The following is a 24,273-nucleotide window of genomic DNA, read 5'->3' as shown; positions in this document are numbered from 1 at the left end:
CCAAAAATGTCTACAGAAAGTGACAGAGGAAATCCCTAAGAATTACAGAACTGAAGGAGGTCTTAGAGTTCTCATTCATTTTAGTGGGGCCAGGACAAAAGTCTTCTGGTGGCCAGCTGGGTGGTTTTTCCACTATAATAAGCCTATCACTCTCTTTTTCCCAAGTGTTTAATCCAACCTTGCCGACCACTGGTGATACCACATCTACACCTGAACCTCCCTATTGCTTAGTACTATTGCTTAGTACCTAATAAGCATCCAATAAATAACTGGTTACACCTATAAAGCAGAGCAAAAGTCACTTCCTTGTTTGGAATAAAAGATGTAGACGGGTCAGTAACGCTTTCAAATTTATAAAATACTACCTTTTAAAGTTATAAAATACTGGATATTTTCTATCTTCAGTAGTAATCAAAGAAATGGGAACTTAAACAAGGTACCAATTAAACCTATAATTTTTTTTTTTTTTTTTAATTTTAAATCAGGGGATATTATAAATAACAATGACCAATGTTGGTGTGCTCAAACTGGTATCACAAATTGCTGTAATCTTGAGAATTTAACAATAGGTCACAAAAATCCATTAAAAAATTATCAATGCTATTTAATCTTAAACTTAGTCCTGGGAAGTAGTTTAAAAGGGCACAGAAAGAAAAAAAAAATTATACAAGTTCACTCCAACATTATATAAGCTGCTAAAGAAAATTTAGCAATTTTAAATATCATCCCTAGAGGGATGTCTAGGTAAGGTACTGTGTACACCAATGCTGTAGTGAAAAAAGCAGAAAACAAAATTTTATATATATTACAATTAAAGCTATCTAAAAAATAATACGGAAAAGGAATTTAAAGTCTACATTTCTTTAAAAAAAATTTTTTTTTCTGATGGCTTAAAATTTAGAGATGAGACAGAACTCTGTATCAGGAATAAGAAGATAGAGTCCTACTCTTGGCTTTGCTGCCAAGTAGTGATGTGGCCTCAGGCACGTCATGTATCCTCTCTGGGCTGCTACTGGATCATCTGTAAAATAAGGATACTAGCCATCTTGGCATTCTCAGGAGGGTCAATGACATAGGGTATCTCTGAAAGCACTCAGTAACTGAATTTAAAATATAAACTGGGTATAAAAATAAATTTAAAACAACCTAAATTGTTTCTCTTTTACTAAATGAGTCTTTCTTTTTGGCTCCATAACTAATATATTCTAAATTATTCAAAGGCTAAAAATCCATACCTCTGACTTGTTTTGTGTTTTGCACCTGCCTTACCTCTTCCAAATACTTCTCTTAATTACTGGTATAAGTATAGGCATAAGCAACTACTCCTTTTGTTCTTCCACCCTAGCTGTGACATTCATCTGTCACAAAACTTATTTCTTTCTAGGTCTGCTTCCTCCTTGACTGAGACTGTCTTACTCAATTTTGAATTTCTAAAATTTTGGAGACTGACACAAAGTAAGTACTTGATACAGAGTTAAATTACTCATGTTCTCATAATTTCTGATTACCACGAATAATGGAGAAGGTGCTAAATTTACATTCACCAAAAGGGGCAGTATCAAAAAACGTAAAAAAGACAAAGGCTAATTTCAATTTGTATCTTCTGGCACCAACATAACTGGATTAATTATCATTTCAGTAGACATCTTAATTCTCAAAAAGACACAAAAGGAGGACTGCAATGCTGGCTTCTCTGTTTTTACCTTTGTGTCTCCTTTGCTTCCCACCACGCCACCTCACCTGAGGCTGTGATAAAGGAAGAACAAAATCTGACACTAAGTGAATTAAAAAAAAAAGCCAGTCCCAAGACAAGTCACAAGGAAAATGTCAAGACTCAAGGAAATCAGTATAATACACCTAAGAAGGGTGATCAGTCACACACACACCTGTCAGAGTATAGAGAAATTGCTCTTCTCCCTGCTCTACTTGGTTCTTCCTGTTGTCCAAAACCTTCTTGACTGTGTCCATTAGGCCAAATGTATGTGCTACATTATTGAGAACAGCAGCATCTATTTAAAACAAAAGACACACCTGTTGAGTTAAAACAGAAAAATGTTCCACCAACTTCCTGTTGTGCTGCTTATAAATATGAAACAACGCAGAAACGATGGGACTCTAATTTCATGTATTTTTAAAAAAAAATTTTAATAAAGATTTATCACACGTCTAACTAATTTTATTTAATTATATCTTGGTAAGTCTTTCCACATAAATAAATTAAAAAATCATACACCTGGTTATAGGTTTTGACTTTTGGTTTGGAAAACATGGTCACTGTATTAGATAGAGCTAAGTCTGAATCTCAGTTTTGATACTTCCTCTCTGTGTGACCTTGGGCAAATCATTTCACTCCTCAGTTTTCCCATCTGAAATAAATGAGATCAATAATACTTACCTGCAAGATAGATATGCAAATTACAAATAACATATTTGAAGTACAAAACATAGGGACTGGTATGCAGTATTATTCTCTGTTCCCGTTATGTAAAACTTCTAGAAAGAGTCATCAATATTTGCTGTCATTACTTTCTTAAGTGGGACACTTTTCAACCCATACTGTTTTCCACAGTCATCTCCTCCAGTTCCATGGTTTTAAATACCACGTACATGCTGACACATCCCATATGTATATCTTCAGCCCTGACCTCTTTCCTGCATTCCAGATTCATATATCCTTCAATCTGAGCAAAATCTCCATTTGAAAGCCTCAGAGGCATCTCAATGTAACAAGTAAAAGACCAACTCTGATTTCCCCTCTAAATTTGTTCCTCAATAAATGGCATCACCACTCACTGCTCAGGTAAAAATGTGTACGTCATCTAGGATTTCTTCCTTTCCCTTTCACCCCACATCCAATCCATCAGCAAGACTTATCAGTTCCACATTCAGAATACATCCCCAATCTGAGCACTTCTTCCTAGGTCTATCCCTACCACGCTAATCAATGCCACCACCATCTCTTGCCTGGATTAATTCTTTCAAGAATCTGGCAAGTGGTCTTTCTGTCTCTACTCTTGCCCACATAGTCTTCTTTCCACACAGAAACCAGAGTGATTATTAAAAATATAAATCCAATCACCTCACTCTCCTTGTTCAAAATCACCATGATGGCTTACGATCACCTTAGAAAAAAATCCAAAGTTATGGCCAAGGCTCACTGAACTGTCCCCTCTTCCTCTCCATGCTCATCACTATCACTCTCCCCATAGCTTACTCCACTGCAGCTACACCAGAGCTCTTGTAATTCTTTGAACCTACCAGGCTTATTCTCACTTCAGGATCTTTGTTCCCTCTGCCTTGAATGTTCCTTCTCCCAGATTGCTACCTGGCTAGTTCATCAATTCACATGTGACCTCCTTAGAGAGGCCTTCTTTGACCACCTTATCTAAAATAGAGTGCTTTCTATATTATTTGCCTTTTTTTCACTCCAAGCATGCATTCTTCTAAGTTAACAATAAAAAAATTGCTCCAAAGTTGTTAAAGTGTATGTTCATATGGGTTATAAAGCTGTTTAAGTGTATATAGCATATGGTTAAAAAGAAGTAACAAAAAACAACTAACAAATCTAAGTAAGAACTCACTGAATATACGAGCTTATGAGGTCTCATCATGACCCCGTTTATATCAGATGATTAGAACATCCTTTTATATCCTTCACAGCAGTAAGCATCCTGTGAATATTCAAAAACAGCTACAAGTACACACAACAGTTCTAGAAGCCTTTAACTGATAGGATATGAGAACACTCTAAAACCAGTTAGATTTCTCCAATTTTCAGTATGTATATGAGCCTTGGAAACCCTGGTTACGTAGTGGTTGAGTGCTATGGCTGCTAACCAAGAGGTCGGCAGTTCAAATCCTCCAAGCGCTCTTTGGAAACTCTAGGGGGGCAGTTCTACTCTGTCCTATAGGGTCGCTATGAGTCCGAATCAACTCGATGGCAGTGGGTGGGTATATGAGCCTTGGAGCCCTGGTAGCACAGGGGTAAGTAAAGAGCTCGGCTGCTAACCAAAAAAGGCTGGCAATTCCAACCTACCAGCTGCTCTTTGAAACACTATGTGGCAGTTCTACTCTGTCCTATAGGGTCACTATGAGTCAGAATTGACTCGAAGGCAATAGGTAACGAGTATGTGCCTTAACTTTTATGAGCCTTAATTTCCTTATCTGTAAAATGGGGGGTCATAATGCCTATAGCTCAGGGTTGTCATGAGGCTAACAGGACCAGCCTACAGTTGTGAGTGTTCAATAAATGAACATATTGTTAGGATTAGTTCACTTACCTGTGACCTGGAATGGAGCCTGAATGAGCCGCTGCTGAACTCCCCTGAGTAGCTCCTCTATTTCCTTCTGTATATTACAGACAACCTCTTCCATCAGCCCTACATCAGCTATTCCTTTCCAGAACATCAAAGTGTCCTCTGGCACAAAGGTGAAAGAGAGAGAATAAACAAGGGATGCTATATACTCAGGCATACTCTCTACAATGTTAAATTCAAAATTATTTCAATTCAAAAGTATTTCTTGTTGGGCCACTTCTGAGAAAACTGGTAAGATGAAAACTTTCTGAATTCCAATTTCTTCATATGTAAAATGTGACTTTGCAGGGTTGTTGCATGGATTAAAATAAAGATGTTTGCGGCTATACTGAGTATTATTATATATGAAGAAAGCCAACAAAAATAATTAGGAGGGCTTCTGTGCCCAGAAGCATAATGAAAAGGGGTAAGGGTCACAAAACCCCACAGGAGATACTGAGGATGAACATATCTGAGCCCCACAGGAAGGTACCTGAAATTTCCTCTGAGTCTTTCTTCACGCCCTCCTCTGTGGCCATGGTAACGGCAGCAGTGAGGGCTGAGTTCCATTCCAGCCCTGCCTCTTCCATGCTCTCCTCTGAGATGGCAATCTGTGTGATGCTACCTAGAAGCAGTCCATTGGAGGCCAGTGAATTTTATGAAAAAATCATAGTTATTCTCTACCTCATGCTCAAAGCCACTGAGCCCCTGCTGTTATTTTAACATTCTGGCCTTTTGCCTACAGATCCAAACTTTAAAAACTAGAATCCTAGATAAGCCAAGATGATTGGCTTTTCTAAAGAGAACCTGCCTTGCAAAAGAAAACATTTTCTTCTTGCTCTGAATAGAAAATGAAAGATAGGTTTTGAAAAAAATCACAAAGGGCAATTTGCTTGCTAAGCAGGTATGTTTTTGAAAGAGAATGCAGGTGAGCATGATTGGCAGGATGCCTGCCCCAGACTTATCGAGGGTGAAAAGGACCCAGAATAATTTAAGAGAAATGCATCGTGGCTGGCCAAGAGCCCTATTATAAGCCCGTTTGATACTAAGCATCTAGGATATCTGAAGTTGTTACAGCTTATTTATCAGCCTATATAAGAGAAATGAGACCAAAAAATTCAGCAGATTCACACAGGAAAAAACCTTTCCTATCAAAAAGAATTGAGAAAAATCAAACTGATGCAAACAGAAATATAGGAAAGTGCGGACACTACATGCAGAAGATGTCAGTATTCAAACGAATGAGTACCAGCAATATCAATAATCAAGCAAAGGAGTTTTGGCCAAATAAAAAGAAAGAAAATAATTTCACAGCATTTTTCACTTTTCAAGAGAAAGAATCAAGTGATCAAAAATTCAAACTGCTAGGTATTTTATACTTTCCCGAAATGACTTACTTCCAAAAAATTTGGCTTCTATTCACCCAGTGGTTACTCACAGGACATTAGGGCTTGCCAGAAGAAACATTGAGAGGTCATTTTTAGCACAGTACTTCCCTAACCTTTTATATCCTTTAGCATTCTTGTGACTCTGTCAGGCACGGTTATAAATCTTCTGGTAGTAGTTGAGACACATACTATCCACCTGTGCAAAGTCTCCAGCTGGATTAACTAAATCTTTAATAATCACCTCCCATGGCTACGTGTTTTCTGGACATTCGGAGCCCTAGTTCCAAGCTCAACAATACTGAAGTTAAGTGTCTGTCCATCCTGCCATCCATCTGTGAGGAAGCCTCAGCTATATGTTTGATCCTTACAGCAGGGTCTTCTGAGTCTAGTCCAGCCAGTGAGACATGGATATATCTTGGTTCAATGGCTGAAAACCATTCATCATTCTAAGTTACTTTCCTGACTTGACCACTAGTTGAGCAAACAGTTTTCAAAACAGTGTAAGCTCAACCCAGACAAGACAAGTGGCACCAAAGTGAAACACTTGAATAAGCATTATAACTACTGAGCTATCTGTCTAGTGCTTACCACACATTGTAAGAAAGAAGCAAAGAAGGAGGTCTGGCCAACGGGACTCATGTGGAAGAAAATAAAAGGTCTGTTTCCAAAGCATGAAATCCCACCCAAGTTTACCATACCTGACAAGGCACATCAACACTCCCGAGAACTGAAATTAAGGAACAATGGGAGGCATAAGGGGTATACTGCTGCAGAAAAATACAGTGGGTTTTCAGGTGGTTTCCTACCCCCTACCATCGGCGGAGGTGGGTGTCTGCACCACACTTGTCTGCTGTCCTGGCACGGGAGCTCTTGCACTGCTGATGAGAAGATCAAATTTGGTGCTTCTGCAGGTATTGGAGCAAACCTTGTCATGCTGGTAAAAATCGATCTGTCCAGAGTCCATCATTTTCCTGTGCAAAGGGAGACAAGAAGTACCAGTTGAGCTGGCATTTCATCTAGAGGAAACCGGCCCTCAGGGATAAATAGAGACAAAGTTGCTAAGTCTACTTTGTAGATCAGTGAGACCCAATAGTATTAAAAGTCATTAGATTACAAAAATTCTAACTGGGGCTATAACATTTTCATTGGTCCTACCTACGTTTACCAGTACTCCTCCTACTCTCCTCTATTTCCTATTACCACTAAAGTTTAGGTTCTACTCCTAACAATACCTAAGTTTCCCCAGAGAACCTCACTGAAACCAAACTGAAAAGGGTTTGGTTAAAAGCCTAAAAGACTAGCTCATATCATAGCACAGCTGAGAAATGACACAGGGGAATTAGAATTTTGTGATGAGATTCTGATGTATTAGTACTCCTAGACCAGTAGGATTTGTTGCCACTTTCAGGGATAGAAAGCTTCAGCAGATTTCTTTTCACTGAAAAAAAAAAAAATTATATATACATATATGTGTATAAATATATATATAGATATATATCACAACTCTCCTATAAATAGAGGAAACCCTAGTGGTGTAGTGGTTAAGAATTTGACTGCTAACCAAAAGGTCGGCAGTTCAAATCCACCAGGTGCTCCTTGGAAATCCTATGGGACGGTTCTACTCTATCCTATAGGGTCGCTATGAGTTGGAATCAACTCAACAGCAATGAGTTTCAGGTTTTTTTTTAATAAATAGAGAGCAAAGTTGATTTTACTAAACGCTCACTAGAAAATGCCCTTCTCCCTGGATCCACAAGACATTGTTAATATAAGCCATGAGCAAAAACACGGGGTATTTTAATTATACTAAACTGTATGTTAAACGTCACTTGGGTTTTACTGAAGAATTCTTAGGCATTCTTCTTCCTTTTAGATTTAGGGAAACTTGGCAGTACTTTCCTTTCTAAGCAAATAAAACAGACCAAGAACAATAAAAATGAAAGTTAAAGGTATTCTTCCCCAATTTTACGCAACTACTGATTTTGTACACAAATTATCTGAAAAAAAAATCTTTTTTAATTCTGTTTATGGGTCTCTGACTAAAAAAAATGTGAAGGAAAAATTAACATTTTCAGTGGAAAACACAGAAAACTATAAAGAAAACAACTGTCCTTTAGAAAAAAAATCTAAAACAAAGAGATACTGTCATTGTTTTGGCATATTTTATTCCATTTAATTTTATTGACGCGTGGTGTTTTTAACACAGCTAAAATCACATTGTTTAAGTGATTTTATATTTTGTTTTCTTTCTTTTCATTACATCATAAGCATTTTTCCATGTAAAAACTCTTCAGAAATATTTTAATGACTGCATAAAATTCCACAGTATATACTCACAGATATTTAAATGAGTCATAATTTACTTTAGATGTCCCTTGACTGTGCATTTTTCAGACTGCCGTGTTCATCATCATAAATAATGCTGTAATGAACATCTTTATCCTTGAATCTCTACAAGCACTATAGATAATTTCTTAGGACAGATTCCTCAGAAAGAATAAAAAGCACTTTCACCTAAAGCACAATAAAGTGAATGAGCCAGATACAAAAGGAAAAATGTTATGTGGTTCCACTTATATGAACTATCAAGATTAGGCAAATTCATCAAGATATAAAGTAGATTAGGTATTACTACAGGTTGGGAGGAGGGGAAAATGAGGGGTTATTATTTAATAAGTACAGAGTTTTTGTTTGGGGTGATGAAAAAATTTTGGAAATAAATGGTGGTGATGGTTGCAAAACATTGTGAATGTAATTAACGTCACCAAATTGTACATTTAAAAATGGTTAAAGTAGGTGGCACAACATGAAAAAAACGTAATCAATGTCACTGAATTGTGAACATGGAAGCTGTGCTGATGAATGTTTTGGTGTGTATATTTTCATCACAATTTTTAAAAAATGGTTAAAATGGCAAATTTTATGCTTTTTTTTTTTTTTTTTATTTACCACAATGAAAAATAATAAAATAAAAAAGGGTGGGAAAGAGTACACATTCTGAAGTTTGCTTCTCTGGTACAACGATGGCAAGGATTGCATTCGTTATGCATCGACAGCACCCTTCTACTTTACCAGGTGATCAAGATTTGTTAGTCAGCCTACACTTCTCCACGGTTGTCACACTTCCATAGCACCAGGCTTAGCTGTGCCTCTGCTTGGTGATCTCACGCAGGACTGTCAGCTGCTCCTGAGCTTCTCTGCCCAGAGATGATTCTACCCAACATCCTGACGTCAGAAAACCCTGCCCTAGATGCTAGGAAGAGTTAATTTAATTTGGTCTTCCTTCCCTTCCAGGTATTTTAAGAATGAGTTGATGAAGGTCAGATAACGCATGGATTGCTCAAGCCAATCCTTCAGACAGAAAAAAATTTTCAAACTGAAGAGAAAAGAATAGATTCTCCCATGATTAAAACCCAAACCCAGTGCCGTCAAGTCGTTTCCGATTCATAGCAACCCTATAGGACAGAGTAGAACTACCCCACAGAGCTTCCAAGGAGTGCCTGGCGGATTCTAACTCCCGACCCCTTGGTTAGCAACCGTAGCACTTAACCACTACGCCACCAAGGTTTCCATGATTAAGTGTGCCAAAGTGTGTTGGAAGGCGTGTGCTTGCCATTAGAGCTTACCTGAGCATGATTCCACCCAGACGAATGGCTCTCTTCCAGTCCTTCAGGGTGGACTTGCCAGCCAGATGAACAAAATGCTTGGGACTGATCAACTGATCATTGAACTAAAGTCAAAACAAAAGTCCAAAACAATCCAATGTCAACTTAGCCAGGCCAAGAAGGAAAAGAAAGAGATAACTCTACTTGTTATGTACAAAGATATCCAAGCAATATTCTAAGCTATAAAACCAAAAATCAAACCCACTGCCAAAGAGCCAATTCCAACTCATAGTAACCCTATAGGACAGAGTAGGACTGCTCCATAGGGCTTCAAAGGAGCAGCTGGTGGATTCGAACTGCTGACCTTTTGGTTAGCAGCTAAGCTCTTACCCACTATGCCACCAGGGCTCCTCCTAAGCTATAGGCTTGTATTACCCAGCCTCCTGCACTACAGTGGAGCCGTGGTGGCACAAGTAGTTAAGTATTTGGCAACTAGCCAAAAGGTCGGCAGTTCAAATCCACCAGCCGTTCCTTGGAAGCGCTATGGGGCAGCTCTTCTCTGACTATAGGGTTGCTATGAGTTGGAATCAACTTGACGGTAATGGGTTTGGTTTGGTTTTGCCCTATTGTACCAGGGAGGATGAGCACAGTGTTCTTTTCTGGTACAAAGCTACAGAGGACATCAGGAGGATCTGAGATTAGTATCTTGATTAGCTCCTAAAATCCACTTAGGGCTTGAATCAGGTGGTTAGGTCTAGTGTTGCAAAGGCTATTCAAATAAAACAAAGTGATCTATCAAGTCCTAATGTCAAGATTCAGGATGTGGCAGAAAATACAAATACGGCACGATCAAAAGCACTGCAGGCCCTCAAAACTCTGTAATCTCTAATGATTCTAGGATGATGCCACTGAAGGTGACTAATTTCTGTGGACACAGCTGTGGCTACCAATGGACACAGACCGAACAGTCACTTACACATTTGCTCTCATAAAGATTATTTTATGTTTATTAATTCTACCACAATGCATACCAGGGCAAGGCATTTGCTCTGTATGTTTCTACAATGCTCTCAAATCTCACAAGATACAAGTCACTATTATGCTTCTAAAATATGTATGTATAATCACTCATAATATGAATTTAGGAACAGAAATACGTCTACCTTTGAGAGGCTCTCTAACATTAACTATAAGTCATTAGAAACTTGTAAGTCTTAAGAAAATTATTTAGAAAATTTCTGAACTTAGACATAGAAATGGATTGACACGGTGGCTGCAACAATGGGCTCAAACACAACAACGATTGTGAGGATGGCGCAAGACCGGGGTGTGTTTTGTTCTGTTGTACATAGGGTTGCTATGAGTCAGAACCAACTCGATGGCGCCTAACAACAGACATAGAAACACAGAAGCATGTGATGTATGTAAAGAATGTAAACAACCTTTAAGTTCACTTTGCCCAGCATGCTGTGACACAAGGAAACATAGCACAGATCTGAACAACCTCTGTAATCTCTAACCTTGAAGAAAAGATATGCCATTATGCTACTCTCCAACCCTGCAGAAAAGACATAACATACTAGCCTTTGATGTCACACTCACCCTTGTCATGTGGAAGGAACCAAGATGACAAATTCGCATATAAACCCTAAATTTCGGCTCACTCACTGAGAGAAGGAAGAGATGGAACTGAGATTCTGTTGTCAGCACCAACCTTGGACAAGGGGTCTCCACTGAGTTCAAGCTGTGGCTAAGCCTTCCTTCTAAAAGTTCTTGTTAAAGGTAAAAGCCTGAAGTCTAAAGATCTGGACTCCAACCACTGAACTAATATTCTAACTTTAATTGTTAATTCTGATTCTCCAGTTCTAAATAAACATTGTGAGATTTTACCATGACTACCTTGCAATAAACTAAATGAGTTTATGCATGTCAAACCTGAGTGTCTCTTTATTAATTTTCTACGATAAAATCCTACACAACAGCATTTTACATATATTATTTCACTTAATCTTCTAGCAATCTTACAGTGTGTATATTATATATATATTACCACTTGAATCTATGTGGCTGTGAAATATTAGATAACTTGTTCAAGGTCACCCACCAGCTAGTCAGTAATAGAGACAGGACTCCATTCATTCATTCAACAAATATTTATTTTATTAAACAAACAAGTATCTATTGGTCACCTACGACATGCCAAACACCATTCTTGGTGCTGGTGATAACATTTGTGAACAAGACAGACAAGTTCCCTGTTCTCATAGAATTTGTATCATAGTGGGACTTCAGCCCAGGTCAATTTCACTCCAATGTCCTTATTCTCCCTACTGTGACACAATGGGACTAAAGCCACAAAAATAAAAAACACTGATATGGTGGACGAGAGGGAGGAGGTATCAAAACCACACCCTTTGAAAACAAGGAGTCCCATAATAGGCCCCAGCAAGGAAAGAAGATAATTACCTTGACACACTTCACATTTATTCCTGGACATACAAACTTCTTCCAGAGGAGGATGGCTTTGCTCTCCCCACAAGTTATGGGGTAAGCAATTTCCATATCCTCATTTGCTTCTATAGTGCTTGCATCTGAAAATGGAAAAATATCAGTTATTTATTGAACAGCTCTTCACCAAAGCTTCAATTCAAAACCTAGTTTCTTGGTTCCTCTGAGGGGCTAACAGTTCATACTTGCTGGTATTGTTTAGGAATTCTTTGGAAGAAGTTTAGCCTAATAGCTATCTCTTACCAAGTTCCCACTATGTGCTATGTACTTTACATGCATCATTTTATTTAGTTCTTAGAACAATCATATGAAGCAGTGAGTGTTTCCTCCATTTTACATCATGTATGTGGAACTGAGAAAGGTGAAGTGACTTTCTCAGGGACACACAGCTAAGTAGTGAGGAAGTGATTTTCAAACTCAGGTCCCTCTAACTTCAAAGTCTATTTTCTTTCCACTGACCACCTTCCAGTCAACATCTTATGAGTAGTCTCATCAGCAACTTCCCCAATGACAGGGATCAACCTTGAGGCTCCAGTTTCTTTGTGGGATTTTTACAAATTAAAGATCTTTTCAGCAACCCTGGCAAATTGATGCTAAACAATCATTACCAGCTGACAGCCTTAACACCTAGCCAGTGATATCTCTAGATGTGCCACCATCAAACTGATAGCTGCATTATTGGCAGGGCACAGTGAGCAGGAGAAAATCAAGGCACAAAAGGCAAGAAATCTCAACCAAGTAAGCTAAGATCAAAGGAACCAGAATAACAAAATGACTTACCAATCCCTTCCTCAATTTTGTGTATTGTGTGAGTTTCTACTGCCACAACTGCTGTATTGTTCTCCGACCCAGCTTCATAAATCCTGTTGTAAAAGTGTCCATCGATAAACAAACTACATAAATCATGAAAAAATTAATATTCACAACATGGGGTTAAGAAATTTGTTTTAATCTATCCCATAAGGAATAAAATATACTTTACAACTCTACAAAAATCTTAGTGCTTTGACTAGTTCACTCTTACATTTAAAACCCAAGCTGCCCAGGACTGCTTAGCAGCTACTATCATGGAAACGAATCAACAATTTTCCTCACCTCAAAGGCAAGTAACTCTGCTCTTGTTACTGCATTTACACCACTACTTGCTACTATACTACACCAAACTTTTCTCTTCATAATTTTAAATCTCATGACATACAGTTTAGTACAAGATTAAGTCACATTATACAATTATCCTGATAAGACCAAAAAGTAATATCACTGGACAGTTCAAAACAGAAGAACCATGAAAAGTAATATGTTAACCACAGAAATTGATGTCCCTTGTTGGAATCTGGGCCCTTTGGCATTTTTTAAGGCACCATAACCAAACTATTGACATGAGCAGAGCCTAATGAGGAAAAAACAAAAAAAGTAAGAGACCGTGCTCACAATAACTAGCAGTAACTAGAGGCATCACTTAGGGAAAGGTTATATATAACCCAAGTCACTCTAAAATGTCTCTACTGTCTAAGAAATGTGCTCAGATAACCTAATATGATACAACAAAGTCCTTTGTTTCATTTCTATAATAAACCTAATGTGTAATTATTACACCTTGCTAGTTGAAAGCACTGCCTGAATAATATTTCAGTAAACCTTTGCATCAGTGACCACCTACCTCCACGGTGATACCTCTGTCTCAGGCTCCCCCCACCCCCTTCTAAATTCCACACCGTAACATAGTTAACTGCTAAATGAATAAATCCATTTGGATGTCCCATAGGACTTTGCTGAGCTCATTATGTCTAAACCATGTTATCTTCCCTCTCCTACTCCCCAAACTACTACTCTTCTTCCTATAGTTCCCATCCTTGTTAATGGCATCACCCAGCATACTGAAGTCTAAGCCAGAACCTGGGAATTACACTAGATTGCTCCCTTTTCCTCCTCGTCAACTCCCACACAGTCAATTGCCAAATAACTACCAGATGCGTCTCTTTAACACCAATCTCCTCTCCCCCACTGCTACTGCCTTAATTCAGGCCTCATCATCTGGACTAGTTTCCTTACACTTACCTGATCTACTATATTCCCACCAGCGTGATCACATAACTCCCTCCTTGAAGTCCTTCAGGAACCCTCTCCTATCTGTTAAAATAAGGCCTCAAATCCTTAAGATGATATTTAAGCCCCTCTAAGATCTGGCCCCTAGTTTCAATTCTCTCCAAACCCTACTTTACAATCCAAGCCCCAGTTTTATTTGTGGCTCCTCAAAATGCCATCTTTTTTATACCTTCTGCTTTTGCTCTTACTTCTCCCTTTGCCCCATCTATTCTTTTTTCAATAAGCAGCCTCTATGATGCTTTTCCTACCTCTTCCATCCCAATGCCTCCAGTATAATCACTCACTTCCTCCTTTGTGATCCAAAAGTACTTTGTCACACATCTATAACTCTTAATAGTATATACTTGTTTACCTGTCTCCCCTTGGTCATAGTTTAAAAGGTCCCTGAGAGCAGAGATTATGTCTTACTCATCTATTCAATTTTGCCTGCCCAGCACATAGCACACTACCTAGAGCATGGCGAAGCACCCAATAAACAGCTGTTCAATAAATAAGGATTGTGGTGAACATGAGAAACTATCGCTTCAAGTAAGATTAGTAAACTGATTCTAAGTGATGAATATGTGAAAAATCCCTTAAAAGAATAAATTCTTATTTATACATAACTTCAACAGCCAGTAAATTGTACTTCAGAGCAGGAAGTACGGGGCATAGTCTGTATTTTTGAGTAAACAAGATCTTATCAGGGAAATATTTTCTAAAGCAATTCAGAGTAATGGTAGATTTTGCCTAATTCTCTATACCTACTACAGCTAAGGTCAAAAATCATTTTACATAACATTAACGAGGCATTGTAAGATATTAACATGCCTAGTGAATCATCGAAGGTAAAATTTATGTTTACTAGAACTTTAAAGTTAAAAAAAAGGTCTATTTTATTGTATTCTAATTCTCTGAAAACTGATAATCCACATATAGTTAAGTTCTTTTTATCCAGAATGTTACAGAAAGATATTCTACTTAACTGAATACTGGATTAAAAACTAAGGATTCTCAAAAACAGAATTATTATTACATAAACTAACAGGTACTCTACTGATCTATACATCTTCCTAAGACTTAAGAAGTTTCTATTAGGGAGGGTATGAACATGAAATGGAAAGCAGGGCCACTACTCCTCAACTTCACAACTCCTCAGCTCAATCGATTACATTTGGGCTGAATTTCCTCTACAGAACACAGTCAGTCAGCACACTGAGTAACCTTACATAGTACTAAAGTCACCAGACCCTGATCTCATTATGCTAAAAATTCTAATATGAATCCAAAGTGAACTGAAAACTAAGAATGGTGATGGAATCCTAGCACCTCCACTTCTCCTAGAAATTTTTTGAGTATGTTATAAAAGATTTTATTTGAAAAAGCTAATAGCCATTCCTTTCTTTTTTAAGAAAGCATATACTAAACAAGTCTTCTATCTTGAAAAACTCCCAGAATTTATAGCCTTATAAATTATATATACATTAACTGTAGCCTTGTACCTTAGTATTTATGTTAAAAAAGAAAAAAAAAAAAGTTACAGGTGGACATCTTTTAAAGCCAATCTTGTTTTAATATGAAAGTATCACCTTATACAATGTGTCAGGTTGTATATAGTCATGCCAGGAGACTGTTACTAGACAGTCTACTTTTGCTTCATAATGTACTCCTGAAAACTTGTACTTAATGAATACTTGAAATCAAGTATAAAATGTTATACATGTAAAAGCTACAAAGACATACGAACGGAGTTCTGCTCACTGAAATCTAAAAACATTTATATAAAATCCCTAATTATTTCTTGCATTTTGGATATAATCTTTACCAATATATGCCAAAGCATTTCATGTACGTTCCTTGTTTCTTTGCTGCATACCTGAACTCACAGCCAATCAGGCTAAGTGTGACAGAGGCTGAAAACTGACACTCAGTGATTTTCATCTCTGTCTAAAGTATATTAAACTCATGAGACCTGTACTTATCACTGGTTTCAATGTTTTGTTTCCCATTCATTTTTATAAAATAAGGCTTAAGTGCAATAAAATAAAAATAATACTGTAAAAATTGATTGAGCATTGATTGGCAGGCATCTCAAAGTGCCGTATCTCAAAATTTCTTCATCAGCTCACATACTAAATTCAGTACGTGAAAAACGGCTTGAGCCAATATATGTTGTACAAAGATGCCCATATCTAACTAAGCAGCCAGATGGTTCCGAAAAAACCACTATGATTAGAAAAATAAAAAAGGCAGACCAAAGAAAAATAAATGCAACTAAATCTTCAAAATAACTACATCTATAAATAGTAGAGAAGAAATTTCTGTCTCTACTAGGGGTAGAACAAGTGACAATTGGAGCACGTTAGGAAAGAGAAGAAATGGTGACTCCATGAGAAAACAAAGCTACAGAGAACTCAAGAACCTACCCCTTTCTGTGTGCATAAGGAGTGAAGTTTTCAAACAAGTCAATCTGGATGGGCATGCATAATCTGTTGATGCCAATGAATATTTAAATCACTCTACCAGCTATTTTTTTTTAAAAAAAAAAAAACAGCTATATATCAGGAAGAATTTATATCAACTTTCCCTTATAGAGCTTAGAATACTTCTTTCATGCTTAACAATGTTCAGAAATGCCCACAAACTATGGTTATATTTTTAAGAAATCTTATCTTTTTGAGATACATACTAATGACAGATTGCTTTCAAAAAAATTCAGGAGCAGGTGAATGTAGAGATGAAATAAGACTGGTCATGTGCTGCCAAATGTTGAAGCTGGATGATAGATACTTACATGAGGGTTCATCATATTATTTTTGTATATATATGAAATTTTCTATACTAAAAAGTTTTTTAAATTACCAAGAGAGGTTCTGAATCCCTTTCTCCAGAAGTGTTTAAGACAAGGTACCCTATTTACTAGTTTGGGGCTGGATTATGGATTTGCCCAGGAACATTTCTAGTATTATGAGGAAATCTTCATCCCCAACGCAGAATAACTCCCTCCTTTCTTATCTAACTCTTATTTATCCTTCAAGATCCATTTTTTCAAATCTCATCTCTTCTTTCAAATTCAGTCATCCTCTGAACTCCAAAGCACTTCCTAACCATGCCACTCAGTGCTTCTCAGATTTTGCCATGCCAGTGATCTTTTCATTTACTTTTTTTTTTTTTTGCTTTTCACAACTAGAATGCATGCTCCAGGATGGTAGGAACTATGTGCTGTATTTCTTTCAATACCTTTGTGACATATTATAGTTGCTGTTGTTAGAGACAGGTGGTTGATACATATTTTTTGATAGACCAAGCTTGATAATGTGCCCATCCATATGGGTCCAAAGAGCTTTCTGGCAGGAATACTTTTGTAGTTGCCTTGCCTGATCTCTTCCAACTCTAATGACACTGTCTTTCGGTAAACAGGTACCAAGATCCTGTGCTAAGTAGCGTGGATAAATAAGACGAGGGAGCCATATAACTTACCCTCCAGGAGAAGGAGAGAGACAAGGAAACAGCTAACTGTTGTAATAATTATTAAAATGATGAATATACCATATATAACATTAAAAGGATGAAAGCTTGGTCATTCTAAGAGGTTAATATTGAATGCTCCATTGTACTATGCAACATATAATCATAATTTCCCCCTCCTTTTAAACCTCTCAAAATTTTCTGAATATTCAAATCTTTAGTTGCTTACCCTTGCTGCACAGGTTGTAACTGCAAGATCACCTGGGTCTTAGTGTTTTCAGGGTTCTCTCCTTCATTGCCTTCAGTGGGTACCACAACTACATCCCCCACTGGGACACTCACTTCCGCATTAGCCATCTTTCACATGAAGTCAGGTAGATGAGCTGCCATCAGGAACAAGAGCGTGAGTCATTTTTTTCTGGATTGAAAAGACAGAAATCATAGGAAGGGAATACCAAAACAATGACGACCAATTTCAAGGGCACCCTGGAGATTACGGACCTCTGAAAAGGATGGCAACTATGAGAAGGGGGTGACATAGCCTCTGGTCTTCCCAGCAATGCCTCAGTACTCACTAGCTATTGTAGGTTTTCTTAGCATGCCTGATCTATCTAGCGATGTACTGGAGCCAGCTCTACCCGTTAGTGAGAACCGCCTGTGTGTATCTGTTCCCAAGCTCATGTTCAGTGACATCAAGTTGGTTGTTTGAAATCAGCCACGTTGCAGGTATTTACATCACAGAAATTGACAAGCCCTACAAATCAGGGTTTGTTTGTTTGTTTGTTTTTCTGGAAAGCTCCTTTATCAGCACACTATTAATTCCATCCCAAACAATAAACTCCTAGAAAGTAAGAATCGTATCTATTTTCTTTGGAACCAGCCATTATGCCTCACCAAGTGCTCTGTGCTTTGTGAATACTTAGTAAGTACCTGCTGACTAACTGAACTAAACTGAATGAGAAAGGGAAGATGGATTACGTTGTGTGGTTGTTTAGTAAATGCTGAAGCCGATGGTATGACCTCTAGGAGCTTTTTAATACCTCTGCCTCAGACCGAATGGAGAGATGATCTCGCCTTAAATCCCCTTGCAGGGCTGTTGGAGAAACCAGTGTCCAGCATCATGTGCTCCTTGACTCTAAAGTAACTCAAAGCGTTGTCCCAATCTTAATGAAAACTCAGAGGGCCCCTGGATATTCTATAGCTGTCTTCATGGTTGAAAAGAGAATATCGGTCAGAGCACTGTATCTACTTAAATACGGGAGTATGTGAATTTGTGTAAGGCTACCTGAACAGAGTAGGCACGTAATGGATGAAAGTCTAAATATGTAGTCAAAAGACCTAATCCAAGTCTCAGCTCTGCCATAGCACTTTTTTGCCTATGATATATACTTAACTGTGGCACTCAAGGTCTCCCTCATTTGAACCCAAAATGCCTTTCCAGTCTTCTCCTCTGCAGCTATAATACCCCAAGAATCTTAAGCTCCAGCCATACCAACCACCCACTGTATAATGTACTTTCAGGTTTCTGTGCCTTTGTTTTTAGGAATAATAATAAACCCCAAACACCTTTCACCCTCATCTCCTTCTCCCTTCACGGTCCAGTTCAAAGGCTACTCCTCCATGAATTCACTATCAAGCCACTCTTTTCTGCATTCCCCCAGCACCTGGTTTACAGCTCTCTTCTAGTATTAATCACACTGTGCTCTGTATTGCAGGTAATTGAATAGACTTAGGTCTCCATCACTATACTCTCTGTGAGGACAAGTACTGCATCTGATCTAAAAATCTGCATGTCTCCCACAGCCCTCTTCATCATAGGCACTGATACGTGTTGGGTCAATTGATTTTGGTTTGCAGCTAACCAAGTCAAAATTCCTCATACCTGACCTCTCCTTCTGCCCTTTATGACTCTCACATTCATACTCTTTCCTGAACGCTAACCCCCCTACGTCCTATGTCCACCTGCTTCGAAGATGTCTTGTAGGCACCTTGAACTGAACTCATATGCCCTCCCAAACCTGCTCCTATGTTTCCTGTCTGAGTAAATAACTCCACTCCCCATCAATTTTCTCAAGTCAGAAACTAAGGAGTTATTTTTGACTCTGCCTTCTCTTTGTAAATCCAATCAACCACCAATCCTATCCATCCTAATACCTATTTTTCTCTTTGAACCATGCCCCATTCTTCATCTTGGCTACCACCATCATATCCTGGGCCATCACATTCTCTTGCCTGGATTTTTCTAGCTGCTCCTCATCGGTATCCTGATCTCTGGTCTCTCCCAATTCATTCCCCACAGAGCAGCCAAAGTGACCTTAATAAAAGTCACAGGCCGTTTATCCACTTAAAAATTCTTCAGTGGATTTTCGCTGCTGTTAGAATAACGTGCAAACGCCTTCACGTGGCTTACGTAACACCCTCCAAACCTGCCCACTTTGATAACCTCATTTCTCACAGTTCCTCCCCTCACATTTAGGACTCCTATCATTGAATTTTTTCCAGTTTCTCAAATATACCACATTTCCTCATGTGAGTATTCACACTTGTTTCCTCTACCTGGAATTCTCCTCCCCTTCCTCTTTGGGTAGTCCCTGCTAACCTTTTGCGACTTACTTAAAATCTCACTTCTTCAGGGAGGCCTTCTGTAACTTTCTTTCCTAGATTCAAGCCTGTGTTCTTACTCCCTCAGCACCTGCAGCACCCCTGTCACAGCCATCATCCTACTCTGTCAGTTTCTCTGCCCAGATTGTACACCCTGGGAGAATAAGGATTGCTTCTCTTATTCTACAATTCTCCCATGTCTAGCACAGTGCCCAGCACACAGGAGTGTAATGGTTTTTGAATATCAGACTTCCACCTACAGAACTGCCTACCTAAACCTTTACCTGGCACACAGGTATGCTAAATATCTGTTCAATGAATGACTTGACTAACCCGAAAAGATTTCTAGAATTTTCTGTTTCTAACTTTAGGGAGTGTAAAATGTTTCCTAGAGTTAAAAAATATATATATATATATATATTTTTTTTTTTACAGTGTTAATTCTCCTAGGCAGCTAGGTGATCCATCATATGGCTAGTTCAACAAATATTTACTGAACTGGGACAATACCTGCTCTTAAGAAACCACAGAAGGGAAAGAGACGCAGGTCTCTGTCATATACTAGAGGAAAAAGTAACTGTAAAATATTACAGTAGGTAATCTGAATTTCTCAAAATTAAAGAAGTAAAACTATGGAGGAAAAAAAATAAAATAATGCACTGGTCCTGTAGAACCAAAACCACTGAGACTCTTGTCTAGAAAAGACCAAAAGGTGTACAATGAAACACACAAATGTTATCAAATCCTAGAATAAATGAACCAATAAGTATTTTTAAAGTTTGGACCACTGAAATGTAGGGTAAATTAAAATAATAGCAGATAACGTTTATTGGACATTTATTATGCATCAGGCACTATTCTGTTATTATTTCATATTTTAATTAATTTAAAAGATGTAATACTTTAGCATACAGCAAATTTATAGATGTTTTTATCCCAAAAAGGAAGTTTAAATTTAAAACAAAACTATCTCAGGTAAATTAATGGGTTATAGCAGCAGAATCAGAAGGATTTCAACCCTCCATCCCAAAATTGAGGCCCCTCTACACATTCTGAATAAGTGGTTAATACCTTCCTCAGTAGGAATTCATATTGTACTCCTCACCCCTCCCACACCTTAGAACCTAAGAGGAATGTTTTGGCTGCTTCTCTAAACTTCTGAGAGTTCATCAGAAAAGATAATTACAATCATCCACAATGTTTCTTACTGTCAGTCAGAGACACAGGTCTGATTCAACATGGCAACTCTTACTACATTCTTTAGAGAAGCCATTTGGAATAAATAACTATTACCCTAAATACCAGGTACCTAGCAAGTACCCCGAAACCAGCTCTACATACGATATTGGCTAAATGCAAGGTCATCTTTTTGAGCTGAATGTAGAGTAGCTCTTGTTTATAGCAGCAAAAACTTCTGAGGCAAGATGAGTGAGTTGATCCTTTGGGTATTTCATGGAAGGGGCCTTACAGCATTTACTGTGCAATCACAGAAACTCTGTAATTCTAGGGGAACACACTAGAAGGAAGTATGTCAAACTTCCCTGAAAAGTAGGAATTACTTTGCAGTTATTTTCAAAGACAAAAAAGACACCTTCAAAGGGAGCACATGACTGCTCAGATAAACTATTGGAAACCTAAACAAATGACGTCTGACCTACTCTGGATTAAATTCATTTTTGTGTGTATCCTAAAAACCAGTATCTAAAACATGGCAAGATGCTGTGTGTGAGGAAGCATGAGTGTCACCTGATTACAAGGATAGCAGAGTTAGTAGTTGAAAGTGAGTAATACAAATGTCAAATATGGAATTTTTCTAACCCCAAAATGTATTTCTTCCACACTCTATTGTAACCCCTGTAGATTCTGTGATCTATTCTTAAGGAATTTCCAAGTTAAAACTGTATTATTACTTGAAGCCAAAACTTATTTTTTTTCCTCATCCATTTAGTAGGTGCTCCAGAGTGCTAAAAGATGTAATGATGTTAACAAGTAGGCTACAGAGAACCACTGTGAAAGAATTATCCAGAGCAAACGAGGTTTTGGATAAACCAGACTGGAGACTAATACGGTGGGTATTTCGGAAATAGTGAGATAAAAGCGTTCTTTGAAGGGTCATCCCGCTAAAATCTGAAGACTCCTGCTTAGGACAAGACCAAAATCAGGTCTAAACTAACCCAGTGAAGTTGAGTACAAGTTATTCAATATGTTTTCTGAGGTAAATATCAATGAAAAAGTCATCATTTCAGCTAGTAAACATGAAATACACATAATAGATGTAAGACTGACAAATTTAGGGGAGTCAGTTCAGCCATATCATTAAAAAGTCTCCCAGATGAACTTTGGTGACCATTAACAGGAGTTGAGGGGGGAGAAAATGATTTCTCTGTGAGACCAGAGTCATCCAATAGTCCCTTTCCCTGATTCTCCACTAAAAAGGAACACAGCACTTCTTGGCCCTCCGAATAAACACCAAACAAGACCCCTTTCATGTCTGCTAGTATGCGGTTTTGACATTTCTTCTATCTTGACAGAATTCAGTTCTGCTCCCTGGGTAGCAAGGCCTTTCCCTGATCCCTCCTCAAGGATGGAGATGCCTTACTATGGTGGATCACTCTCCAAGACCCTCGGGTAAGATTCTGCCCTCATCTCTCCTACTCCTCAGTTAGGCGCACTGGCCAATTCCCTGTCACTTCAGAAAGCAGGAGTACCCTAAGCTTTTTCCTCTCCACGATCTTTTCCCTGTTCTCTACCTACATAAGGAGGTACTCGACTCTCTCTTCATTCTCTCACACAGGTTTGGACCCTTTTCATCTTACTTTAGGAGGCCCTAAGGTATCCTCCCAACCCACCTCTCATTTCTGGGAAGACAGGCCTGCTCACTTTCCCTTGGAGGTCCTCTTCCTTGTCCCCCTGCTCCCACTACCCAGGTCTTTTCACACACCTTCGGAAAAGCACATGCCTCTTTTCCCCTCGACTGGGTGGCCAAGGCCTCTAACGCGCCCCTAGAATGAAGCTCGGACCCTCCTTCCCTCAGCGGAACCCACTCTCCGCTCTTGCTCGCCCGCCAAGGTTCCGAGGGTCTCCTCCCGGGCGGGTATCCGAGCTTCCCTCTGCTTTCGGCTCCCCTCCCCCCTGAGCAGGACCCAGGCCTCTCCTCTGCTCTTTATCGAAGGGCCCAGTGCTCCCCGGGCCCCGCCTGCGGGGGTACCCCAGGCTCCCCCGACCCCTCGCCGGGGTCCTGGGCGCTCGGGCTTCTCAGTCCGGAGTCGCTCTGGCCCCTCGGCCAAGGACTTCCGGGCCCCTAGCTCCGGGGACGCCGGGGCCCCCCAGTGCGGGCTCACCGGCCCCCGCCGCCCTCGGCTGGGGCCCCGAAGCCCCGGGGCCGGGAGCCGAGCCCGGTCGGCGCGGCCGGCCGCGCTGGGGGCGGCCCGGCAGCTCAGGCGGACCCAGCGGCAGCGTCCCCCCACCCCCCCGCGGCGCCGCGACGTCCGCTCGCTCCCCGGCGGCGGCGGCGGCACGCACAGGGCGTGGGGAGGCGCCCGCGGAGGCAGCAGCCCCCCGCCCCCTGCGCGCCCGCCCGCCCTCGCCGGCCGCCGCACGGCCCCCGCGCCCGCCCCCCCGCCCCCACCCCACCCCGCGCCCGCGCCCGCGCGCCCACCCCTCCCCCTCCTCACCGTCTCCGTCGGGCGGGCGGGCGGCGAGCGGCCAGGGCGGGCGGGCGACGGAGCATGCGCAGAAGCCGCCACGACCGCTACCGCCACCGCCGCCGCCAGGCCGGGCTTCAACACTTCCGGCCGCCGCCGCCGGCGAGCTGGCGCCTTAAAGGGGACGCGTCCCTATTGCCGGCCCTGCGGAGGATAAACTCTTATCCCGAGGGATTTGGTTCTTACCTGAGCAGGGGTCTTCTGCCTTTGAAAGTGAGTGCTAGAGAGGACTATAAAACCCAAAAAACCCGTCTTCCCCAACTTCATAGATGAGGAAACTGAAGCCTAAATAAAAGAACCGGCTCGTCCACAATCACAGGCAAAGCCAGATCTCTCGACTCCTCTGGAGGACTCTGCCCCTTTTCCCTCCCCAGATCTTGTTCTGTGATGCTTAAAGCTCATCGGACCTTGAGAAATTACCACCCAACTGTCAATTTGGAATCAAAAGACCTGCTTGAGCATAGTAACTGATCATGAGTCTTCCAGAAAACTTACATTCTCTGACCCATGCTTGTCTACCAAGTCCGCCTTTTCTGATTGAGGTTCTGGATTCAAGACCTCGCAGTTAGAAGCTTTTTGACTTTGGGGGAGTTATTTTAACAGCGCTAAACCTAAACCT

General features: G+C 39.9%; 1 protein-coding gene across 6 annotated transcripts in view; it reads right to left on the bottom strand.

Annotated features, from left to right (window-relative positions):
* GMEB1 (glucocorticoid modulatory element binding protein 1) overlaps positions 1–23,720 on the bottom strand; it is a 29,518-nt gene extending 5,798 nt beyond the window's left edge. The window contains exons 1-9 of one of the 6 annotated variants that reach the window (XM_064281583.1): positions 23,625–23,720; positions 17,579–17,732; positions 12,577–12,689; positions 11,755–11,879; positions 9,310–9,413; positions 6,497–6,654; positions 4,789–4,920; positions 4,281–4,418; positions 1,887–2,009 (exon numbers count right to left, since the gene is read on the bottom strand). In XM_064281583.1, coding sequence (XP_064137653.1) covers positions 1,887–2,009; positions 4,281–4,418; positions 4,789–4,920; positions 6,497–6,654; positions 9,310–9,413; positions 11,755–11,879; positions 12,577–12,689; positions 17,579–17,706 — 1,021 coding nt within the window. In that variant the 5' untranslated portion in view covers positions 17,707–17,732; positions 23,625–23,720. Of the gene's footprint in view, positions 1–1,886; positions 2,010–4,280; positions 4,419–4,788; positions 4,921–6,496; positions 6,655–9,309; positions 9,414–11,754; positions 11,880–12,576; positions 12,690–17,578; positions 23,249–23,624 lie in introns of those variants that run through there. The other 5 variants (XM_064281584.1, XM_023554433.2, XM_010595137.3 and 2 more) reach the window with 5 other exon arrangements.
* Between the last annotated feature and the right edge of the window lie 553 nt (positions 23,721–24,273).

The sequence above is a fragment of the Loxodonta africana genome, chromosome 3 (assembly GCF_030014295.1).
Source record: "Loxodonta africana isolate mLoxAfr1 chromosome 3, mLoxAfr1.hap2, whole genome shotgun sequence".
In the NCBI taxonomy this organism is placed as follows: domain Eukaryota; kingdom Metazoa; phylum Chordata; class Mammalia; order Proboscidea; family Elephantidae; genus Loxodonta; species Loxodonta africana.
Note: the sequence above shows the minus strand (reverse complement) of the source record. Positions and strands in the feature narration are given on the sequence as shown.